The sequence below is a fragment of the Zingiber officinale genome, chromosome 10A, assembly GCF_018446385.1.
Source record: "Zingiber officinale cultivar Zhangliang chromosome 10A, Zo_v1.1, whole genome shotgun sequence".
Classification (NCBI taxonomy): Eukaryota; Viridiplantae; Streptophyta; class Magnoliopsida; order Zingiberales; family Zingiberaceae; genus Zingiber; species Zingiber officinale.
Genome location: NC_056004.1, coordinates 86,098,868 through 86,121,869, shown reverse-complemented (window position 1 = coordinate 86,121,869; position 23,002 = coordinate 86,098,868). Strand labels below are relative to the sequence as shown.

General features: G+C 35.9%; 1 protein-coding gene across 1 annotated transcript in view; it reads right to left on the bottom strand.

Moving 5' to 3' along the window:
- Positions 1-5,885: 5,885 nt before the first annotated feature.
- Positions 5,886-23,002, bottom strand: part of LOC122026750 (isoamylase 3, chloroplastic-like) — a 33,346-nt gene continuing 16,229 nt past the window's right edge. The window contains exons 5-11 of the mRNA XM_042585474.1: positions 10,965-11,054; positions 10,803-10,875; positions 10,502-10,581; positions 9,068-9,172; positions 6,945-7,006; positions 6,630-6,741; positions 5,886-6,348 (exon numbers count right to left, since the gene is read on the bottom strand). Coding sequence (XP_042441408.1) covers positions 6,235-6,348; positions 6,630-6,741; positions 6,945-7,006; positions 9,068-9,172; positions 10,502-10,581; positions 10,803-10,875; positions 10,965-11,054 — 636 coding nt within the window. The 3' untranslated portion in view covers positions 5,886-6,234. The remainder of the gene's footprint in view (positions 6,349-6,629; positions 6,742-6,944; positions 7,007-9,067; positions 9,173-10,501; positions 10,582-10,802; positions 10,876-10,964; positions 11,055-23,002) is intronic.

The following is a 23,002-nucleotide window of genomic DNA, read 5'->3' as shown; positions in this document are numbered from 1 at the left end:
TATGATATCATCCCTCTAGTTGATCAAGAGGTTGAGCCCAGGCTGACCCTGAGGTATGTCATCAAGAGGTCCCTGATTTTTAGGGGCTCCAAATTTGACATGCATATACAATATATATTATATATAATTAGATTTTTTTAATAAAAACCAAAAAAACTATTTTATTGGATTATTTTAATAAAGATCCAAAAATATATATACAACATATTGATTTAATAAAGGTCAAAAAAAAAAATTTCCATTAAAATTTAAGAACAATATCTAAAAAAGAAAAGAAAAAAGAAAAAAAAGAATGTAAGCGATATTTTTTCCGTTTTCAAGACTTTATTCCTTACCCAACTCTTTCTTTATTAATTTGTTTACAAAAGTAAAGTTTGAATCATGAAGTTAATTTTCTCTTTTCTTCTCCTTTGAATCTCTTCTAATTAAATTAGAAAAGTCTATTCTCTAATTGAAATTTAGTTTCATCAATATTATCATCCATCAATATATAAACATACAACATAAGTTACCTACTTATCTATATTTTTTCTTATTGTCAATATTCAATATTAATTTTTAATATTATATTAGAGTCCAATATTTTAAAAAATTTCTTATAGATTTAAAAGAGTTTAAATAAATCATCCCAATTTTAATTATTATAGAATAGATTATATCGATTGCCTCAAGCATAAACCAGACTTTATTGCTCTTTCACTATTATTTTCACTGCTTGTTCTTATTCCATTGCTAGCTTTGTTGCTAGTTTTCTGTGTTTTATTTTTACATTTGAAATTTGTAGAACAAACATGTTTCTAAAGAAATATCAATCTGGGAGTCAAAAAAAAGTGAAACAGATTATTAAAACTCACAAAGGTATTCTTCATAAGTTTTTTTAAAGCTAGTTCTTCAATTGAAGATTCCGTTGATGAATTATAAGAAAAAAGTCAAGAAGAACTAAATGATCATGCAACAAATGAGTAACAATCGAGTAATCAAGAAGAACTAAATGATTTTGCAATCAATGAGTGAGAAGAATTGAGAGAAAATGATAATCATAATCATGCAAGAATGAGCAAGAAGAATTGAGGGAAAATGATGATAATGATTTGAATGTAAATTGCTTGACAATTTTATGCATAGAAAATGAGGTGTTAGAAAAATTTGATTTGGAATACTTTATTATTGATTTTGCTTCTCAAAATGCTAGAAGATCTAGATTTTTTCAATGATTATTTCATACTTGTTTTTTTTATTTGTAGGTATATCACTTGTTGGAGAAACTTGGGAAACATATTTTTGTATGATGTTGCATTTTTTAAAGAATCTTGAGAAATATATTTTATATGGAGTTTATCATATTTTAAATGAAATATATTAATTTTTAAATTTTCTATTAAACTCTATTAAAATTCTATGTTAGTAAAAAAAAATTCCTATAGAGGTCTCTTTTCTCTTTTCGCCAAGGACCCCTAAAAGTCAGGGTAAACTTGGGAAACATATTTTTGTATGGTGTTGCACTTTTTAAAGAATCTTGATAAATATATTTTATATGGAGTTTATCATATTTTAAATGAAATATATTAATTTTTAAATTTTCTATTAAACTCTATTTAAATTGACGTTAGTAAAAAAAAAAATTCCCGTAGAAATCCCTTTTCTCTTTTCGCCAAGGACCCCTAAAAGTCAGGGTCGGCCCTGGTTGAGCCAAAGAAATCTATTTTATAACAAAAGGTAATTACGCCCACTCCAAGTGTCCCTCATAATTCATTCCCATATTATGTGAAGGGTGGTAAATTATAAAGTCAACTTATAGCCGACTGTCAAATGACTAGAAGATGAGAAATTTTTTTTTCCCATGAAGATATACTTCAATCAGAAATTGATCTCCACTATTATGGCAAGTCTATGAGCCAAGGGAATCCATATGATAAAAGACGATTCACTCATTCCAACATAGATAGATGCTGACTTCCCAATGTGAGACGGTTTACACATTTCCCTCTACCATTTACCTCCACTGGACTCGTTAAGCTCAAGTAGAGATATATATGACATGCCAAATGATGTTTGGTTTCTTAGAAATCCGACGAGTACTGTTCTAACTTCCCAATGAGATGCTCACCTCCTTGGTCGATTGATGGGTATTTTCTTGTTCAAGTTATTCGGTCAAGGTCCAACTAATAACATGGCTCTTCTATGCATTCACTCTTTTTATAATATATCTAAGGCGTTTTGCAATGTTAATTCTCTATTTTGTAGAAATGAATTTCTTCGAGTTCCTTGGTTATTCTTACACTGACGAGGAGGTTTACAACTCATCCTTTATGCTTAGTTTACTTGAAGGAGTGAATAGTAAAGGGACGAACCACATTAGGTGCCTGATACTGGTTATAAGAACGAACTTAGAAGATGATGTGCCAGTTAAAATTAAAATGATATGATAGTCAAAGTCAAGGAAAGATAGCATTCCCCACCTGGTGTGATTGCTCGCCCAACACTAAGGTTTTCAAGTCCAACCCGACCTAGTTGCAAGCCGGATGGGAGAAAGCGGACTGACCCTTACACTAGCTGAACATAAGAGGTTTAGTGCTTCACCCTTGAACTGAAAAAATAACGTGCCCGACCTGATTTAAAGACGGCCGATCTTATGGGCCGACTAGAATGTCTGACACACCTCGCAATCGATCAACCACATGTATGGTCATGATAAGGGTCAGTCTCGTGTTCGCCCTGAGACGGGTTGGCGAGGGCGCTCGGGCAAGCGTATTCGCCTTTTGCCACCATGATAAGGGTCAGTCTTGTCCCCTCGGGACGGTCTAGTGGCTAGCATATGAGGTGTTGCCACCATGAGGTCTGAGATTCGAATCTCGGTAAAGCCGAGGTAAATGTCTCCCTTATGAGTTAGTCACTATTCCAAAGGCTAGTAGTCGCTCATGATTTACATTCTTCGTGTTGCCCTTGGGACGGGTTGGCGGGGGCGCTGGGGGCGAGCGTATTCGCCTTTTGCCACCATGATAAGGGTCAGCCTCCATGAGCCTTAAAAATCTCCCTATACATGCCTAATCAGATAAAAGACCGACCAGACTTAAATCCCTTAGCCTCATAAATCTCACTATGAATGTACGATCAGATAAAAGGTCAGCCGAGCCTAAGACACTCAACTTCATATTTAATTCCCAAATGAGTTTCCAGCATGCACAGTTCATCATACGGTTCCTTGAACGGACTTCTAGTATGCCCAATGCATCATATTATTTTTTGAACGGGTAGCTAATATTACGCAGAACGTAACTGATCAACTTAATGCAAGGACAAATATAAAGACGGTCGACCTTATGGGTTGGCCGAGATATACACAACATAATACATAATTAAGCAGGCTTATACAGAACATAACTGAGCTGCTTAATGCAAAGACAAATATAAAGACGACCAGTCTTATGGGTCGATCAAGATATACCCAACAGATAACATGAGCAGAGAATCCTAACAACCTGTCAGAATATAACAGTAACATGTTAGAAAATATTCTTCTAGAACCTTCTTCAGGAGTAATCATGTTTCCTACCAATAGACCACTTATGATAACATATTCCTTCAACAACCCAACATAACACAAGCTATAAACGACAAAAGAGGTATACATGTAGATAAATAAAAAATTCCTCAGACAATTATTGCACATTGCTTAGGTTATATACTTTCCTTTACCTAACAACCTTTGACACACATTGTCATCTCATGATTGCGAAGGTTATGAGAGGTAGTATATAAAGGGATCCTCTCCGTTAACAAGGTACACTCTTTGGCATCTAAAACCTACTCTCACGTACGCTCTATACTGTTTTTCATCCACCCGTCCAGATTATAATGACTTGAGCGTTGGAGGACCTTCGCTAAAGCCTCCTCCCTTGATTTCTAGGCACTGATGTTTTATTAGCTCATCTCTGTATGTACAAGATCGAAAGGAAACTTAGCTATAGAGCAAAAAGTCTTCTCGAGATTAACAACCAATTCATCATACTCAACACACCATCTTTACAGCTTTTAGATAGGATCGGGCCCATATTCACAAAGTACAAAAAAGAAAAAGAGAAGAAAAGTGATAAAAATATTTATTATACCCCATTGTCTTCCTCTTCCTCCTCTTAATCGTTCTTTCCTCTTAGACCTGAATCTACTAGGCTCCATCTCATTGTGTCCCTACTGGCAATTGCAGCTCAATCTTTGGCGAGCAACAAGCGCATGGTGGGCTCAATCGGAGGAGAAGATGAGAAAGGAAGGATGGCTAAAGGAAACAAGGTAGGCAATAGGCTCATCGTCAAGCTTAGAAGAAACGAAAGAGTAGCAATGAACAATCGATTCAAAATCTAATCGACAAAACAAAAAATAATCTATTAAGTTTTTTTTTTTGATAATTTTATTATCAAAAATCAAACTGATAAAAAATTAATTAATTCAATCAATTGTTAAATTAATTAAAATTTTCTTATCAATCAATTAATAATACAATCCGTCAATTAATGACATCATCAATCAACTAATAATATCATCAGTGGACAATGAATCAATTAGTCAACCAATCAATCAATCGAGTTGTGTATATATTGTTTGATTCAAATATATCAATAGATTATTTACAGTATTATTTATAATATAACAATCAACTGATATGGTTTTGATTTAATCAGTTTATGAATTTTAAAATAATAAACTGAAAAAATTGATATTTTTTTTAAATTAAAAATTTTAATTTATCAAACCAAACATCCGAATTCAATCCTTCAGTTTAACATTTTTTACTCACCCACGTAAAGAGGGGAAAAAACAAAGGCAAAGGCGAGCTCGTAGAAGGCTTTGACGCACATGCAATTGTTAAGGCAATGGGCTTGAGAGGAGAAGCAAAAGAGGAATGAGGAGTGATTAGCGGATGCAAAGCAGGTGGCACACTCTTTGGCGAGTGACATGCTCGATAGGAGGAAAAGCAAAAGAGGGGAAAGTGGCGAGCTCCATAGGAGAAGTAGAGGGAGAACGAAAACACTGGCTTAGGCAAGAATGAGATTTCATGATAAAAAAAGGAATGGGTCTTTCCACCCAATTTCATGTAGATAAACTTCTGATCAAAAAATAATCCAAGAATGGATTAGTAACTCATGCTTTAACTAACTCCGCGTCTAATAATAAACATCGAACAAGGTCATGATTTCAGTATAATTTGCCTCTCCTCTGATCCATGCTATTGGTTAAACTTAGCATTAAGCCCTGAAGTTTCTCTCCTCAGGGAGAGGAAAAAGGAGGCATTACAAAAGATGTGACTCTGAAATTATGATCAGGAAATGAACTTTTACAGGACAATTCAAAAGCTGCAAGGCTGCTTTCTTAAATTAAACATCAACTAGAAAATCAATTAGCAGTATATTAAACCTAGACAATGAAGAGCACCCTTGCAGCCTTTCTTAGAGGAGCTTATTTACTGTGATTCTATGCATAAATCACATTATAAATAGACTATTCAGCACTAAAGATGGTGTGAACCTCTTTTCAGAAAAATATAAAGGAAAAGAAAAAGTTATTGAAAACCTTTAAAGAGGCGTCCAACAACAAAAAAAAAAAAAGACTTGCTTTATGACTTTTGGATGAGAAATGGGACCTTAAATTAGATTGACATATTCTGCAACAATGCGACACAGCGCATCCAACTACTCATGATGATTGAAGAGTATAAACAGCAATTTCTTGACAAGAATTTGAGAAATGGTTCACAAAATACGATTGTCTTCTAAGAGTTTTTCAGAATCTTGTTTTCAGGGATATGCTATTGGTAGATTTTAATCATTCTACATTTACAAAGCATACTTATTAGTAGGCAAAGTTTCAAAATTATAATTATTAGATAAAGATTAACTTTGAGGAACCAAACAATTTATTGCAACATTCTGCAAGAGGTTAACAAATATTTACAAGGGTATTGTTCTTGGTAATTATTGAGCGGACCAAAAAACCACCTAAAACAACAATTTATATGTAACAGATCGGTTTTAGATATTGTTTCTAAGCATGAATTTAATAGGTTTTTATTATGAGTTCTAATACACTCATTTGAACAATACAAAACGTATACAAAATGTGAACATCTGAGACGTACAGATGCACTTACCCTTCCTGAAAAGGATGTCTATATTTGCGGAAAACTATTTTATGTTGACTCTTGATGCAGCTGTGGACTCCACATAAGCAGATGGTAGGTGTTCAAGGCTTTGCCTCCAGGAGAATTGAAGAATATGGAGCAACATTGTAACAGGGATTGGTGAATAATATGCCTTCTGGAATGAAATCTTTGGGGGATTCTAGATTTGAATCAATCTGCAACATAGAGGAAATTCGGTCAGCAATGTTTCACCACCATAACTTGGGTGAAATTGGTCCCCTCCCAACAAAAACATCCAGGATCATTGTTGGTGACCTTGTGGTGCCATTAGGTATTTGTTATTTTGACATTCAAGGGAGAAGATAATTAGATAAAATCAATATTATGATCTAATATCTGTAATTTAAAGCTGGATAAAAGCTACATTAGGGTGGAAGGTGGCATCAAACAAGACAGAAAAGTAAAATGCAAGTATTAGAATAGAAGAATCACTTACCACTCGATGCCATTGCTTATTTTGAGGTGGTGAAGGTACGGTAACTTTCACAGAATAATCATGTGCATTAAATGCTACATAGATGTCGCCTCCAAATTGATCATCATGAAGCCTATGGCAAAAGATTATTAGGAGAAGCTGGTCATAATTAGGATAAGCTTGTGTCTTTTCTAATCCCTAACTTTACATAAAAAAGTTAAAACTGAAATTTTCTGTAACAAGAGGTAGTAAGCAAAATGATAGGAGATTTTAGTTAATCTAATGGCCAGAAAAACAAAAATTGGAGATGAATGAAAAGCTTCGATATCTTCTTACGTAAAAGCTAAGAACTTGCTTTCATGGTTGTCCCAATTGTCCTCGTGCCAAGTAACATCCTTCTGCAAAGAAAGATATTTGCTTAATCAGTTTGGAAATATATCTAAAATGATGCATAACCCAAGAAAGATATTAAAACAGCAAATAATTAGATAGAGTTCTATACATTGTCCTATGCATTAAAATGCATTTACTTGTTTTACTGATTCCAGTAGCTGTCCGGCCCTCCCTTTCCTCAGAAAAAAAAAAAGAACTATTTTTTTCCCAAAAAAAAAATTGTGTTGTTATAACACTATGTAGTCTAAGCAGCAGCTCTTTGAACATTAACAACTAAATCCACGAAGGCAACATACTACATTTAGAAAATACTTAAAAGAGTGATGACCTGTTTACAGCCTGCTTGTGAACAGTTCAATCAAATATATTAGATGCATCATAAGCAGACCGACCCATATAATTAAATGAGTCATAAATGGGTCAAATGACACAACCCATTTAACAAACTCAAACAAATATTAAGTACAAATAATATATTCAACTATTTTTAATTATAAAAGTTAATATAATCCATATCATTATATGTTATAATATATGCATTATTATACTATATATTTATAATCGATTTATTAGATTATATATTTATAACATATATATTACTATTAAATAGTTAATTAAATATCTATATATTTATAACTGAGCCATAAATGGGTTGATCCGTTTATAACTGAGCTAATTAGAGAGACTGAAGGAAGGATATATAATCCCAATTCCCAAACACTATTTTTCTTCCAATTGCCATCATTCCAAATTTGAGAAGAAAGCTTTGGAGGAGGAGAGACTTAACATTTAGAAGGTAAATATGTCCTTTTCCTATTGAAAAAATAAATTAGTTATCAAGTATACATATTAATTTTCACCTTAGAAAATAACACATGTCATATCTTCCTACCCATGACAATTAATCTTTAGCGGCTTCTTCACCGCAAGCAGCTTCTTCTTTGGTTTACGCATCCAACATTGCCCTCTCCTCTTCAACCTCTTCCCTAACCAAGCCAATTCTTCTCCAATCAACAATCCAAGTCTGCCCACTTCTCTCCGACCCCTTCCCCACCCATGGTCAAATGGTCTTTTAAAACAATTTTGAAAATATTTCTTCTGTTTTCAAATATAAAAAGATTTGATATTTAAATATCTATTTTCCCAACTTTCTTTCTTCCCTAGTAGACAAAAGGAAGGGAAGAAAAAAAATTAAACCATTTATCTTCCCAATTATCCATTTTTCTCTGTATCTATCTTTTCATTTTCTATCTTCTCCGGTAGATGGAGCATCACTCTCTCTCTCTCTTCAATCCTATCCATTGGAGGTTGTTTCCTACGCCTAAGTGAAGGGGTATTTTGTGGGAACTCGGAATGGAGAACTAAAGATTTTTTTGAATCTGAGTTTGCGAGAGAGGAGGTATTGAATATCTTCTCAAAAGCTTAGAGATATTGTAAAACTTTCAATCTAGTGGTATTCTCAAAAAAAAAAAAAAAAGATGTTTATGACTCTCCCTCACATTGTTTCTTCCGCTTTTAATGGTCACTGTTCTCCTGTGGATGTAGGCATAAAACCACGTAACAGTCTTGTCTACTTGTGTTATTATTTGCTTGATTGTGTGACAGTTGGCTGAATAGCCACTAATCCCAGAAACTAGAGAAATGGTTAAAATTTCTTCTTCTTCCTCTTCTTCTTTTTTTTTTTTTTGAATGTGACCCTCATTCTCATGCTTTCCTCATTTTGACTGTTAAAATGAACTTACTTACCAATTAAAATAATTTAATTTATTTACAAGAATCTAAATTAACAAAGTAACTCCAAATATTCAAGGTAAGTATTAGAAGTATCAAAGGAGAGGCTTAAGAGATATACTTTGGTAAGAAATCTGTCTCGTCACAAGATGGGGTGCTTGTGCCGATATTTGATCATCTCAGAAAAAAATCTAAAAAGACTGTCCCTTCTTTGTTCCAACTTATGCAGCAATAAAATTAGAGAGAGAAAATTAGTTAAGCCAAAAGAAAAAAGAAACGGCATTAGGCTATTAGCAACTATTTTATTGGCAGAAAAATAAGAAAAAGAGTGTTACCAGTTTCCACTGGAAATGATTTATGGAAGTGTCATGTCCATAGCTATTATTATTCCCGTAGCGAGTATGCCCATACTCGTCCCCCATTAGCATCATTGGTGTTCCCTGAATTGAAATAAGAAATCCATGAATATATACTTGAAAAATCTCAAATTCCACTATTAAAATCCATGAATAAGAAATCATTGGTCCTAATTGAATATATATGTAATAATGCAAGAAATCAGAGTATGATATCTACGATTCATATATTGAAACTACACTTGCATTGAGAAAATTCCGAATGTAAAACATGGTCTATGATTATATGCCAAGCTAAATTTAGTCACACCCAGAGAAATATTTGTCAGCCCTTTTAAAGCTATTATTGCTAGTAATGTCCCAGATCCTTGAACTTTTATATACGTGAAGCTCATTTAAAGCTATTTGTGAGCCCACTAATTCATATATGTGAAGCATTAGTTAGGAATTAGGCTCCACATCCAAAAGGGCACAAGTTGGTTGTTTTATGATAGATAAATTGAATATCATCAATTTTGTTTCTAATATTTTAAATTGTATGGTCTAAAAGAAATTAGTTAACTAATTAATTACCAATTATCATGGCACCCATTGTAATCAAGCCTAATTTGGTTCGATAAACCAAGATTGTGTTTTGATGATTGAGAAATATGTTTTTTGTGTCAAATAGGTCAACATTGACAGTGTACTTGACAATGGACGAAGTTCAAATGGGTTAGATCTATTGGATACTTGGCATTGGTTGAAGTCTAAATGGGTATTGGCCAACATGGAAAGTCCACAAGGAGCTTGGCAAGAGAAAGATCAAGTGGGTCAAAGTACACTAGACACTTGGCAGTGAAGAAGTTCAACAAGTGTTGAGAGTGGAAGTCCTAAAAGGTTAAGGAGGACTCGTTGTTATACACGTCATGAAAGTCACACACAAGTCAAGGAGGGCGAGATATTTGACACTAGAAGTCTAGAGAGATATTTGATTGTGGAAGTTCATGTAGGTCAAGGAGGATCGGATGATTGACAAATGTGAAAAGTCTAAACATGCCATGGAGGACTGAATGCTTGGTAGTGATGATGAAATCCCAATAGGTAAAGGTTAATCAAATGTCAAACAAGCTTAAAGTTCTAGAGAAGTGAACTATAAGCATTGGAAGTCCTTGCATATGAAAGTTGACTTGAGGTTGGGGAAGTGAAGTATTGGTAAGTCAAAAAATTGGATACCGGGCAATGGATGACGTTTCAGAGAAATAGTCTCTAGGCATCGGAAAGTTGGAGGCAAGGAGTCTCTAGGCACTGTTAGTACTAGTTGAGGTCAACTTTAGACAAGGATGGATTCCTAGTAAGTTGAGGCCAACTTGTACTAGTCACAAAGTAAATAATATGACTTCGTATAAGGGAAACAAATAATTGAAATTATACCTGAGAAATCATCAATGCTAAATGGAAGTTCTTCATTTGCCGTAAACGTAGACTTAAAACATTAACATCATTTGTTTCCCCTACACATTTTGAAAAGTTAGATGTCATTAGTTATTCAGAAGCATATATGTGAGTCAAATGGAAGTAAGGTTTATACACAAAAGTGTTACTAAATTAGATTGCAAATAGATTAACTAAGTCCACCAAAGGAGTCAAATTCATCGGCCAAACATATGTTGATAGTTATCTCTGCTAACTAAATTAGCATGAGATTAACATAAAACAATTGGGTAGCATTTACCTTCAAAACCACAATTCCAGCTGTAATTGTCATTGCATCCATCATTGCCACCTTCTCCATTAGCATTATTATGCTATATGGGAAAATGACAAAAATAAAAATAATGCTCCAACTATGCAAACTAAGAATTTCATTCAATTTTCTAAGAGGACCATTGATTACCTTATAATTGTAGGAAACAAGATCATATAGTGTAAACCCATCATGTGCAATGATAAAATTGATGCTGTGGTAGGGTTTGCGTTTATTTGCCTGTTAGACAGATTCATCTATAAGAAACAATTAAATGCCAGGGAAATTTACAAAACAGTGAACTAATCTACCTAAATTCTCAGAAAAATAAAGTAATATGCTTTCTTTAGAATGCGCTATGGTAGGGTTTTTGTTCTGGATTCTCAATTTAACTGACAAAATAATAGCAACACTGCAACAGTTCATATCTACGCTAAATGCTAAAACATAATGATATTACAATGATATTCAAATATGTGAACATTTGTTTAGAAAGGCAATAATACTCCTTTATCTCCAACAGTTGCTTTCAGAAAGGTTGGTTGTCATGGCTTCTAGCTAAATCATAGTCAGAAAAAATAATACATTCTTTTACTGGCAGCCAATTTTGGATAAGGAATGTATAAAAAGTTCTACAAAGCTTGATAACATATTTGAGTTATGTTAGACCATACCAATTACCAAGGTTTGAAATCTCAGATGAACCAGGATTTTGATCCCTAGCCAGCTTGAGATGTGCCAACTACGTGGGTTTATTATACACTAACCCTAACTGCAAAAGAGAATCAAGGGAAAAGAACAAAAGAGGAACAAGATGATGTTGTTCATTATCTTGAGACCTCACGAAAGTCTCATTAACCATGAGTTAAGCCATTGTTGTAGCAAAGCATTTGTTGACGTTGCCAACCACGAGCAAAGTTATCTCTATTGCTGGATCTCGTGTGGAAGCCATTGTCATCTTGCGGAAGCTTCAAAAATAAGTGCGAAGTCATAGTCGTCTTAGGACCTTGAGGGAGCCTCAAAAAGTCATCACTGTCATTGCGAGTTATTGTGGGAGTCTAGGTGGCGTTTGGTTTAGGAGTATGGGAATGCGGAATTGGAATGATTCCTTTTTGTTGTGTTTGGTTAATGGGAATGGGAATGGGAATTAAATATTGGAATAAAATCCATATGTTTGGGAATGGATGAAACTCATCCCTCCCCTCAGGTTTGATATCTCATTCCAAAAGTAGAGGTCTTTCAAGTTTCAATTAATTTCAACTTCCAACCAATTAGATTCATCGATATATTCGCTGTGCTGATAGTGGTTATTATTGTAATTATGCTGTATATCATTCTCTATATAAGTCAATAATTCCGTGATGTCTAATACACTGTTTTCTCTTAACATGGTATCAGAGCCAAGATAAAAGAAAACCCTAATTTCCTACGCCGTCGCTCTCTTGAGTTTTCTCTTCTCCACCTCATCCCTGACAACACCCTATTCGTATTCGCCAACGATCGCGCGATCGTCCTCGACGTGACCAGCAAGCGCGCGATCCGCAGGTGTACTCCCATCCCTGACGGCCAACGAAGTTATCCCGCCTCGAGCTCCTCTATTCTCCGACGACGGCGACATCTCCGACGGCTCTGGGGAAGGTGACGACCTCATCTTAGGGTTCTTCTGACTAAGGCGACAACATCTCCTCAGTGTTCCCTTCCGGCGAAGCTATGCTCTGGCACGGTGGATTTCCCTCATCTCCCGATCCTTGTTGAAGAGTGTCGGCTTCAATCTAGGGTTTCGTTGCCTCAATGGTCCTGCTCTCTGAAGGCTTCTCGCGGACGTGGTTTCTAACAGACGAATCTGGCTGTTCTTCCCTCTTCTCTGGCTGTTCTTTCTTCCTCTCCGTCCCTACATCCGAAGATTTCCTTGCCGACGTGGTTGCTAACGCAAGGTGTTCAACCGAGGAGGAGGTCGGCAGAGCAATGAGCATCTTCTTCTCAATTCCAACCGGCCGTTTCATCTTCATCTCCAGCAAGCTCTTCTCTGAGTGCATCACTGAGGCTGCTGTGAACTCTCTGCCGACGTGGTTGTGGAAGTAGGGAGTTTTCACCAGAGAAGGGGGCAGTCGGCTACCTCTTCATCTTCTCCTTCGACGCTCTCCATAGTTCTTTCCAAACTAATCAATGGCAACATCTGGCATCCCAAAGCCAGATATCTCAATCTTTACCAACCACATCACTACACCCCTCGGAAGAGCAGTTGGATGGTAAAAATTACGTCTCTTGGGTATCTCACATTGAGCTTTGGATTGTTGGACAGGGTTATGAGACATCTCACTCAAACTGAAGAAGATGTTCAAGTTGTCGATTATCCTCTATGGAAGAAGGTTGACGCTCTGTTGTGTTGTATTATCCGAGCCACCATCCATCCATCTCTTAGGAATATCTTCCGTACTCACAAAACCTACAAAGCCGTTTGAACATAGGCTCAACAACTCTTTACAAACACCTCTCGGCGACTCTATCAAGTTTGTGAAGATCTTATGACCATCCTCAGTGCCCATCAGATTAAGGATTCAATGTCAACTTATCTGGGTTCAGTCTCTAGCCTTCTTTGTGACTTCAATGAACTGCTACTACTTGCTGCCAGTCCTGTTGAAGAGCTTGAAAATCGGAAGAAATTTTTTGTCCCTGGATTTATATGGTCTGCCCACAGATTATTCTCATGTTCGCAATCAGATCCTGGGCAGCCCCACAGAAGCTACCATGGACAATACATGGGCAACTCTCCTCCGTGTCCCGGCCAAGATCTTGACGATGTCTCCTTCTGTTCCTGTTGACTCAATCGGCTTTGGTCTCTCGACACAACAACAGACCTCCGCCTCGCAAGGGTGGCAAAGGTCGTCCTTGGTGTGTTCATTGTCATCGCCCGAGCCACACGATTGATAAGTGTTGGGGTCTGCATGGTCAACCTCCTAGCACTGCTCAGATCGTTCAGAATTTTGTTGCTTCTTCAGCTTCCACTTCACAGTTAACACCTGATTCGACCTCACAACCTTCCTATAATGACTTTCTGAAATGGTTTGAGGATCGTCAGGCTTCTAATTCCACTGCTACTGTTGCACACGCTAGTAATTCCTTTGCTGGCATATCTCGCTCTTCAGGTCCTTGAGTTCTTAATTCTAGGGCCACAGATCATATCACTGGTAATAAATCTCTATTTTCTTCTCTCATTACTTCTAGTTATTTACCAATTGTCACCATGGCCAATGGTTCCCAAACTGAGTCCAAGGGTATTGGTATTGTTCATCCTTCTTCGTCTCTTTCCATTCATAATGTTCTTTATGTTCTCGGAGGTCCCTTTAATTTATTGTCAATAAGTCAACTTACTCGGCCTCTTGATTGTGTTATTTCTTTTACTAAAATGTCTGTTTCCTTACAGGACCAGAGTACGGGGAGGATGATTGGCTTCGGATGTGAGTCTCATGGACTTTATCGATTTCAACAACCCTCTCTTGTTGGTTTGGCAACGGCATCTCCACTTCTTATTCATGCTCAGTTGGGACATCCAGGTCTTGATAAGTTGAAACAATTACATCCTAGTCTTTCTCACTTAGAGTCTTTGTCTTGTGAGTCGTGTCAGTTAGGTAAGCATGTTCGTAGTTCTTTTTCTCCTCGCACTGTGAGTCGGGCTACATCCCCCTTTGCTTTGGTTCATTCTGATGTTTGGGGTCCGAATCGTGTTTCTTCTACATTGGGATCATGATATTTTGTTATTTTTATAGACGATTTTTCTTGTTGTACATGATTATATCTGATAAAGGAACGTTCAGAATTGTTTTCTATTTTTCAATCTTTTTTTCATGAAATCAAAACTCAGTTTGGTATTTCTCTTCAAATTTTGCAAAGTGATAATGTATGCGAGTATCTTTCTACTCAGTTTCGTTCCTTCTTGGCATCTCATGGTGTACTGCATTACACGTCTTGCCCTCATACCCCTCAACCGAATGGGGTTGCAAAACGCAAGAATCGTCATCTCCTTGAGACCACTCGAACTCTTCTTCTCCATTCTCATGTTCCTCATCAGTTTTGGGGTGATGTACTTACTGCATGTTATCTCATCAATCGCATGCCTTCCTCCACTCTTTAGGGTAAAATACCTCATCATATCCTCTACCCTCATCATCCTCTACCTCCTTTAATACCTTGGGTCTTTGGTCTATATGTTTTGCTCATGATCTTGATCCTAACATTGATAAACTCTCTCCTCGGTCTCATAAGTACGTTTTCCTTGGGTACCCACGGTCTCAGAAAGGGTACAAGTGTTATTCCCCTACTCTTTGCCGGTATTTCATCTCTGCTGATGTCACATTCTTTGATTCGGTTTTATCTTTTGGGCCTCCCGCTTCCCAGTCCGAGGTTTCTCCCTCTCCACATGCACTGGTGACTATCTTTTGTCCTCCGGAGCCGCCTCTATCATCCCTCGCGTCATCTCCTCCTTTGCAGGTTTATCAGCGTCGTCCTCGTCCTGCTTTGCAGCCGACCAACACTGACACTGCCGTGGACACATCTTTGGAGCCAAGTCCTTCACCGTTTCCTCCGATCCCATCTCCTGACTCTGATATTCCTATTGCACTTCGAAAGGGTATGCGTTTCACTCGTAATCCTTCTCCTCACTATGTTTCTTTGAGTTATCATCATCTTTCTCCTTCCCATTATTCTTGCCTTTCTTCCTTGTCGTCTGTTTCTCTTCCTAAGACTGCAGGTGATGCCTTTGCCCATCTAGAATGGAAACAGGTTATGCTCGATGAAATTTGTGCTTTACAGAATAGTGGGACTTGGGACCTCGTTCCTCTACCACCTGGGAAGTCAGTTGTTAGTTGTCGATGGGTGTATACGGTGAAAGTTGGTCCAAACGGAATGGTTAACAGGCTTAAGGGGCGTCTTATCGCCAAAGGTTATACTTAGATCTTCGGATTGGATTATGGGAATACTTTTTCTCCTATTGCCAAGATGTATTCTGTACGCCTATTCCTGTCAATTACTGCGATTCGCCATTGGCCTCTTTATCAGTTAGACATCAAAAATGCATTCTTACATGATGATCTGCTCGAGGAAGTCTACATGGAGCAACCTCCGTGTTTTGTTGCTAAGGGAGAGTCTTCTGGTCTTGTATGTTGCCTGCGGAAATCTTTATATGGCCTCAAGCAATCACCCAGAGCATGGTTCGGTAGATTTAGTACTGTAATTCAACAATTTGGCATAACTCGGAGCGAGGCTGACCATTCTGTCTTTTATCGCCACTCATCTACTGGTTGCATCTACATAGTGATTTATGTTGATGATATTATCATCACAAATAGTGATCATCTTGGGATTTCACAGGTGAAATAATATATTTTTAAACATTTTCAGAAAAAGGACCTCGGCAAACTCAAATATTTCTTGGGGATAGAAATAGCACAGTCTAAACAGGGGATCGTCATATCCCAAAGGAAGTATGCAATGAATATTCTGAAAGAAACAGGAATGTTAAACTCAAAAACAGTCGACAGCTCTATAGATCCTAATGTTAAGCTCCTACCAAATCAAGGGGAGCCTCTTCCAGATCCTAAACGGTACAGGCGATTAGTAGGGAAACTAAGCTACCTTATTGTTACTCGTCCGAATATCTCATTTGCGGTAAGTGTAGTAAGTCAGTTTTTCAACTCCCCATGCAAAGAACATTGGGATGCTGTGACTTGCATTATTCGATATATCAGAGGTGCACCAGGAAAGGGTCTTTTGTATATAGACAAAGGACATACTCGAGTCATAGGGTACTCTGATGCAGATTGGGCAGGATCTCCAACTGATAGAAGGTCTACTTCTGGGTTTTATATATTTATCGGAGCTAACCTTGTTTCTTGGAAAAGGAAAAAGCAGAATGTTGTGGCAAGATCCAGTGCAGAGGCAGAATATCGGGCTATGACCATAACTAGTCAAGAGCTTATATGGATAAAACAGTTGCTTCAGGAACTCAGGTTTGGGGAGGTTACACGAATGTCACTTATGTGTGACAACCAGGCTGCCATGCATATTGCCTCGAACCTAGTTTTTTATGAGAGGACAAAACATACTGAAGTTGATTGTCACTTTATTAGAGAGAAAGTCATATCAGGAGAAATATCTACTAGTTTTGTCAACTCACATGATCAACTAGCAGATATATTCACTAAGTTACTGAGTTCCCGAATTGACTACATATGTAACAAGCTAGGTACATATGATCTATATTCTCCAGCTTAAGGGAAGTGTTAGAATTTGTAACATAATAACTAGGGGTATTATTATAATTATGCTATATATCCTTCTCTATATAAGTCAATAACTCCGTGATGTCTAATACATGATTTTCTCTTAACAGTGATCTTCATGGTCACAATTGGGCCGAGATTTGATTGTTCAGGTTGAATTTTTTAGTTCCAGCCATGGCTAATGTGCTGTCAGTCCGTTACCAGATTTCATCATGGACAAAGATTGGTAAATAGGAAAGGCGTGAAATAGAAGAAGGGACAGCTGATCGTTCGTCGTTAAGTTTTAACACTTGGGCAAGAACCTTTTCATCGCGTCATCAGCTAGGAAAAATATCGTTCACCCGCTTTGGATATTGTCCTCAAAGGTCTTCTTCGCCGAAGAAGCCTATAGAGTATCAGCGAAGACTTTACATCTGTGGGCCAATATTACGTCCGTGATATTCACCTAGGAAGGCGCAGCGGTAGGCGCCTCTACGTCTGGTGATGGCAAGATGTTACTGGTCTGAATAACAGAAATGTTCCTCCACGGATCTAACAAATATGGCATCAATGGTGTTGTCGCCATTGTCAATGGCGGCGAACCCCACTTTGCCCCCTTTGAAATCGGTGACATTGTTGAAGCCAGAGGAGCCATGCATGGTTTCAGTGGCTTGGTACATGGTGGCGATTAAGGCCATGGCATTGGTAATCTTATGAAGCTTCTTGGCGCTGAAATAGTTGAGGATGTGGACGGAGAGGACATTTTTTGAGAGATGAGAGGGTATTTTTGAGAGAGGAGGATATGAACGGAGAGCATTTTTTAGATAGGAGAATGTGGACGGATGATAGTCTTCAAGGGCATTTTTGGAATTTCAATTGATTCCCATTCCAGAATATCAAATTAATCAAACACTATATTGAAATAATGATACCCATTGTCATTCCAGTCTACTATTAGACCCATTTTGATTCCTATTCCTATAGCACAAATCAAACGCCGCCTAAGTTTCATCTCGAGTTTGTTCCACATGTTGATCGGCTTACAAAATGAGAAATTTCACCATGCTAATCAACATGGTATACTATTTTAATCTATGGTCCATACAATTTGGAGTTAGCAACATGATGTCAAGGTTATCCCCTCTTATTTGATATGTATTGTCTTATTACTATTTTACAAAAATATATTCATCTTTAACTCCGTCCGTGATGAACCAATCATGGCCAGTCCCAAGTCCGGAAAAAGGAGGGTTGCGTTAGGTTGTCAAATATTCAATGAATGAATCCATTAAACTATTGTGCTAATGCTAGATTATTTCTCGGAATGAACGCATTACAGGATCCGACTGTAACGTCTCGACAAAGACCGCTACATCTCTATGAGAACTTGTGTATAGTGTTAAATAAACAAGAATTCTCACACTATAGGTTGAGTAAGAACAAATATGATAGAAAAACTAATAATCTAAGATTTAGAACATGAAATATAGGAACCCTCACTAGTAAATCAATGGAGGTAGTAGATACGATATTTAGGAGAAGAATTAGTATTGTGTGTGTACAAGAGACAAAATGGGTAAGCGAGAAGGCAAAACTGATAGAGAACTCGGGTTTTAAGTTATTATATACAAGAAAGAGTAAAGCAAAAAATAGAGTGGGTATTATTGTACATAGTTTGTTAAAGGATGAAGTTGTTGAAGTAATTAGAAAAGGAGATATAATTATAGCCCTTAAGATAATAGTGGAAAAAAAACTATAAACATAATTAGCGTATATATACCACAAATATGATTAGATGAAGTTACTAAATCAAGATTTTGGGACGACTTAAATGAAATATTACAAAATATTCTGTCAATTAGAATGATTTTAATAGAAGGTGATCTAAATGGGCATGTCGGAGCGAAAAATGAGAAATATGAGAGGGTCTATGGGGGTTATGAGCTTGAAACGAGAAATGAGGAAGGGAAAACTATGTTAGATCTTGCGATAACATATGACCTTATATTAGCTAATATATTTTTTAAGAAAAGAGAAGAATATTTAGTCACGTTCAAAATTGGGAATAATAAATCGCAAATTGATTTTCTTATGACTAGGAAGAAGGATAGAAAGATTTGTAAAAATTACAAGGACATCCTTGGAGAAAGCTTAACTACCCAATATAGGTTAGTAGTGTTGGATATATGCCTCAAACATAATATCAATAGAAAACAAATATATACAACTCTTAGAATTAGTGATAGAAGTTAAAGGATGAGAAGCAAAATATATTTAAGGAAAAGGTAGGAGTATAAGCATTAAGTAAAATATACGGTGATTCTAATATTAAATGGGATAAGATGGTATCAAAGTTGAAAATAGTAGCTAAGAGTGTACTCAGTGAGTCAAAAGGACATGCACCACTAAGTAAGGAATCTTGGTGATGGAATGAGAAAGTACAAGAGAAAATGAAAGAAAAATAAATAGCTTATAAAAAATTATATATTTGAAAGAAGGAGGAAAACTTAAAAAAATATACAATATCCAGAAGGAATCTAAGAAAATAGTGAATGAAACAAAGAATGAAATTTTTGAACGATTATATCAAAAATTGGATATAAAAGAAAAGAAAAAAGACATTTATAAAATAACTAAAGTGAGAAAAAGGAAGACTATCAAAGTTGAAATGAACTCGGTGAGTCAAAGGGACATGCACCACTAAGTAAGGAATCTTGGTGGTGGAATGAGTAAGTACGAGAGAAAGTGAAAGAAAAATAAATAGCTTATAAAGAATTATATATTTGAAAGAACGAGAAAAATTTAAAAAAATATACAATAGCCCAGAAGGAATCTAAGAAAGTAGTGAATGAAGCAAAAAATGAAAATTTTGAACGATGATATCAAAAATTGGATACAAAAGAAGGGAAAAGAAACATTTATAGAATAGCTAAAGTGAGAAAAAGGAAGACAAGCAATCTTATCTAAATAAAATGTATTAAAGATGCATGTAATAGGGTAATAATAAACGATGGAGAAATAAAAAAATAGTGAAATAAGTATTTTCATCAACTTTTTAATAAAGGTTTAGGTGACCAACTAAACTTAGATAATTTAAGTAGGTCAAATGAGAATAGAAATTTAAATTTTTATCGTAGAATTAAAACTTCAGAAGTAGAACAAGCTTTAAATGGGATACACAATGAAAAAGTCCTTAGACCAAATGATATTCCGATAGAGGTATGAAAGTGTTTAGGGAAACAAGGTCTTGAATGACTTACAAAATTCCTTAACATAATATTGAAAACGAAAAAAATATCTAATCAATGGAGGATAAGTACTCTAATTCTCTTATATAAGAATAAAGGAGACGCATAAAATTGTGCAAACTATAGGGTATTAAACTAATGAGTCATACCATGAAACTTTGAAAAAAATAATAGAAAAAAGATTAAGGAAGGAGACCATGGTGATCGAAAATCAATTTGGGTTCATGCTTGGAAGGTCGACAATAGAAATTATACATCTTCTTAGACAATTAATTGAAAAATATCGGGAGTAAAAATAAGATCTACACATGGCATTCATTGATTTAGAAAAAACTTATGATAAAGTCCTAAAATAAATTATATGAAGAATTCTAGAAAAGAGAGGTGTTAGTGTAACATATATTGAACTAATTAACAATATGTATGAGAATGTAACGACTAAAGTAAAGACTTCAGGTGGAGTAACTGAAGCATTTCCAATAAAGATAGGGTTACATCAAGGATCAACTCTAAGTCCCTATCTTTTTACACTAATTATGGACGAACTCACTGCACACATTCAAGACACAGTATCGTGGTGCATGTTGTTTGCAGATGATATTGTTTTGGTAGATGAAACACATGAAGGAGTAAATACTAAACTAGAATCTTGGCGGGAAATACTAGAACAACAAGGTTTTAGGCTTAGTAGAATAAAAACAGAATATATGAAATTTAAGTTTAGCAATATTAGACATAGTAAGATAATTATTAAGATAGGAAATGATGAGTTGCCCAGAATTGAGAGATTTAGATATTTAGGATCATTTTTGCAAAATGATGGAGGGACTGAAAGAGATGTCAGAATATAAGCAGAATGGCTGAAATGGAGGAGAGCGTCGGATGTCTTATATGACCATAAAGTACCTCTAAAACTTAAAGAAAAATTTTACAAAATTACAGTTATACCTGCTATGTTATATGGAGGTGAATGTTAGGCTATAACTCAAGCACATGAGCAAAAGATGAGAGTTGCAGAGATGAGGATGTTAAGGTGGATGTGTGGACATATGAGAATGGACAGAATAAGAATTAAGAGCATTAGAAAGATAGTCGGAGTTGCATCTATTAAGGGAAAACTCTGAGAGACACGTTTAAAATGGTACGGGCATGTTCTTAGATGACCAATAATTGCTCTAGTTAGGTGATATGAAACTATAACAAATACACATATCAAACGAGGAAGAGGAAGACCAAAAAAGACTTGGTTAGCAATAATAAAATAAGATAAAATTTATTTAAGTATAGATGATGATATAGTAGGAGATAGAGCTCAATGGCATAAAAGAATCCATATAACCGACTCTACCTAGTGGGATAAGACTAGGTTATTGTTATTATTGCTGCATATTCACAAATAGGTTCCTAACTATTTAAAAATACGTCCTCAACAAATCCTATACCTCCTTGGATATATGACTAGTAAATTTCATTAACCATGTTTTTCGTAGATCTCCATCTATTCCTTCCATCTTCAACAATAATTGATTTAACTTGTAAATATACAATATTTTGGTTCTCTATAAACATGTTATTATCACCTTAATCTATTTTCTTGAGCTATATTTGATTTCTCTTGGATAGTAATATTTTTATTGATTTTTTCTGTGTCACAAACATTTATCTCAACATTCTCATTCCTACAACATCAACTTTTTGTTCCCTATTGTTTTCTAATTGTCCATCACTTCCACCAGTTGGATGGGTCATTCCATAGCCCTCTATATTCTTTTAGTCTAAGGAACAATGACGATAATATAAGACTGCAAAAGAATTTTTATCCTATTCAACAATTGGCTTTTTATCCTCTTAATAGTACCATCAATCTCATATCTCACCTTCTTTTCAGATAATATATTGGAATTTAATATTTACCCATCTTCAGCTTATCCCCTCTATTCTCTTTTCTATCATTGCAAATACATTCCTTTTTTGTGCGTATTACATGTTGATGTACATGTGTTTCACAAATCAGTCTCCTTGTCAACCTCCTACCAACAATGAAATGATAAGATGATGTCTCACAACAGATACTCTTCCATTTGCCTTTCACATCTTTAATTTCCATTTTCTCTTCCTCTGAAGAACTTTCAATAATGTGTTTGTGATATTTTCTGAGGAAAGAAAGATGGAATGCTTGATGATATACTAATAGATAAATGTATAGATATATAAAGTTAGATTTAGGTATAAAAAGCTAATGCGACTAATTGACACAACTTAATAAACACAATATAGATATATGCATAGATATATAAAGCTAGATATAAGTATAAAAAGATAAGTGCAATTAAATGGCACAACTTAATAAACATAATGGAGCTGCCAAGTATGGTCAACTCCAGAAATCAGCCTCTGCAGAGAAGTTCGTGTAGACAATGCTCTGCTTGCCCTGTGCCTTTATTGGAGATTATTTAATTCTGTTCTCTCATACAAAGAGGATTCCACCTAATCTTCAAGATTTTTCCAAATCTTGATTATGCGAGTTGCTCAATACCGGGAAGAATTGAAGTGATCTATAGTTGGAAAAGCAACAAAGGGCGAGCAGTGTTCAATGCCTCTTCATCTCAGTTGCAAGAGCACACAGATAGCATCTAGAAGGACCCAAAGCAAATCAGGCCATCATAGGAAGGCCTTATAATGG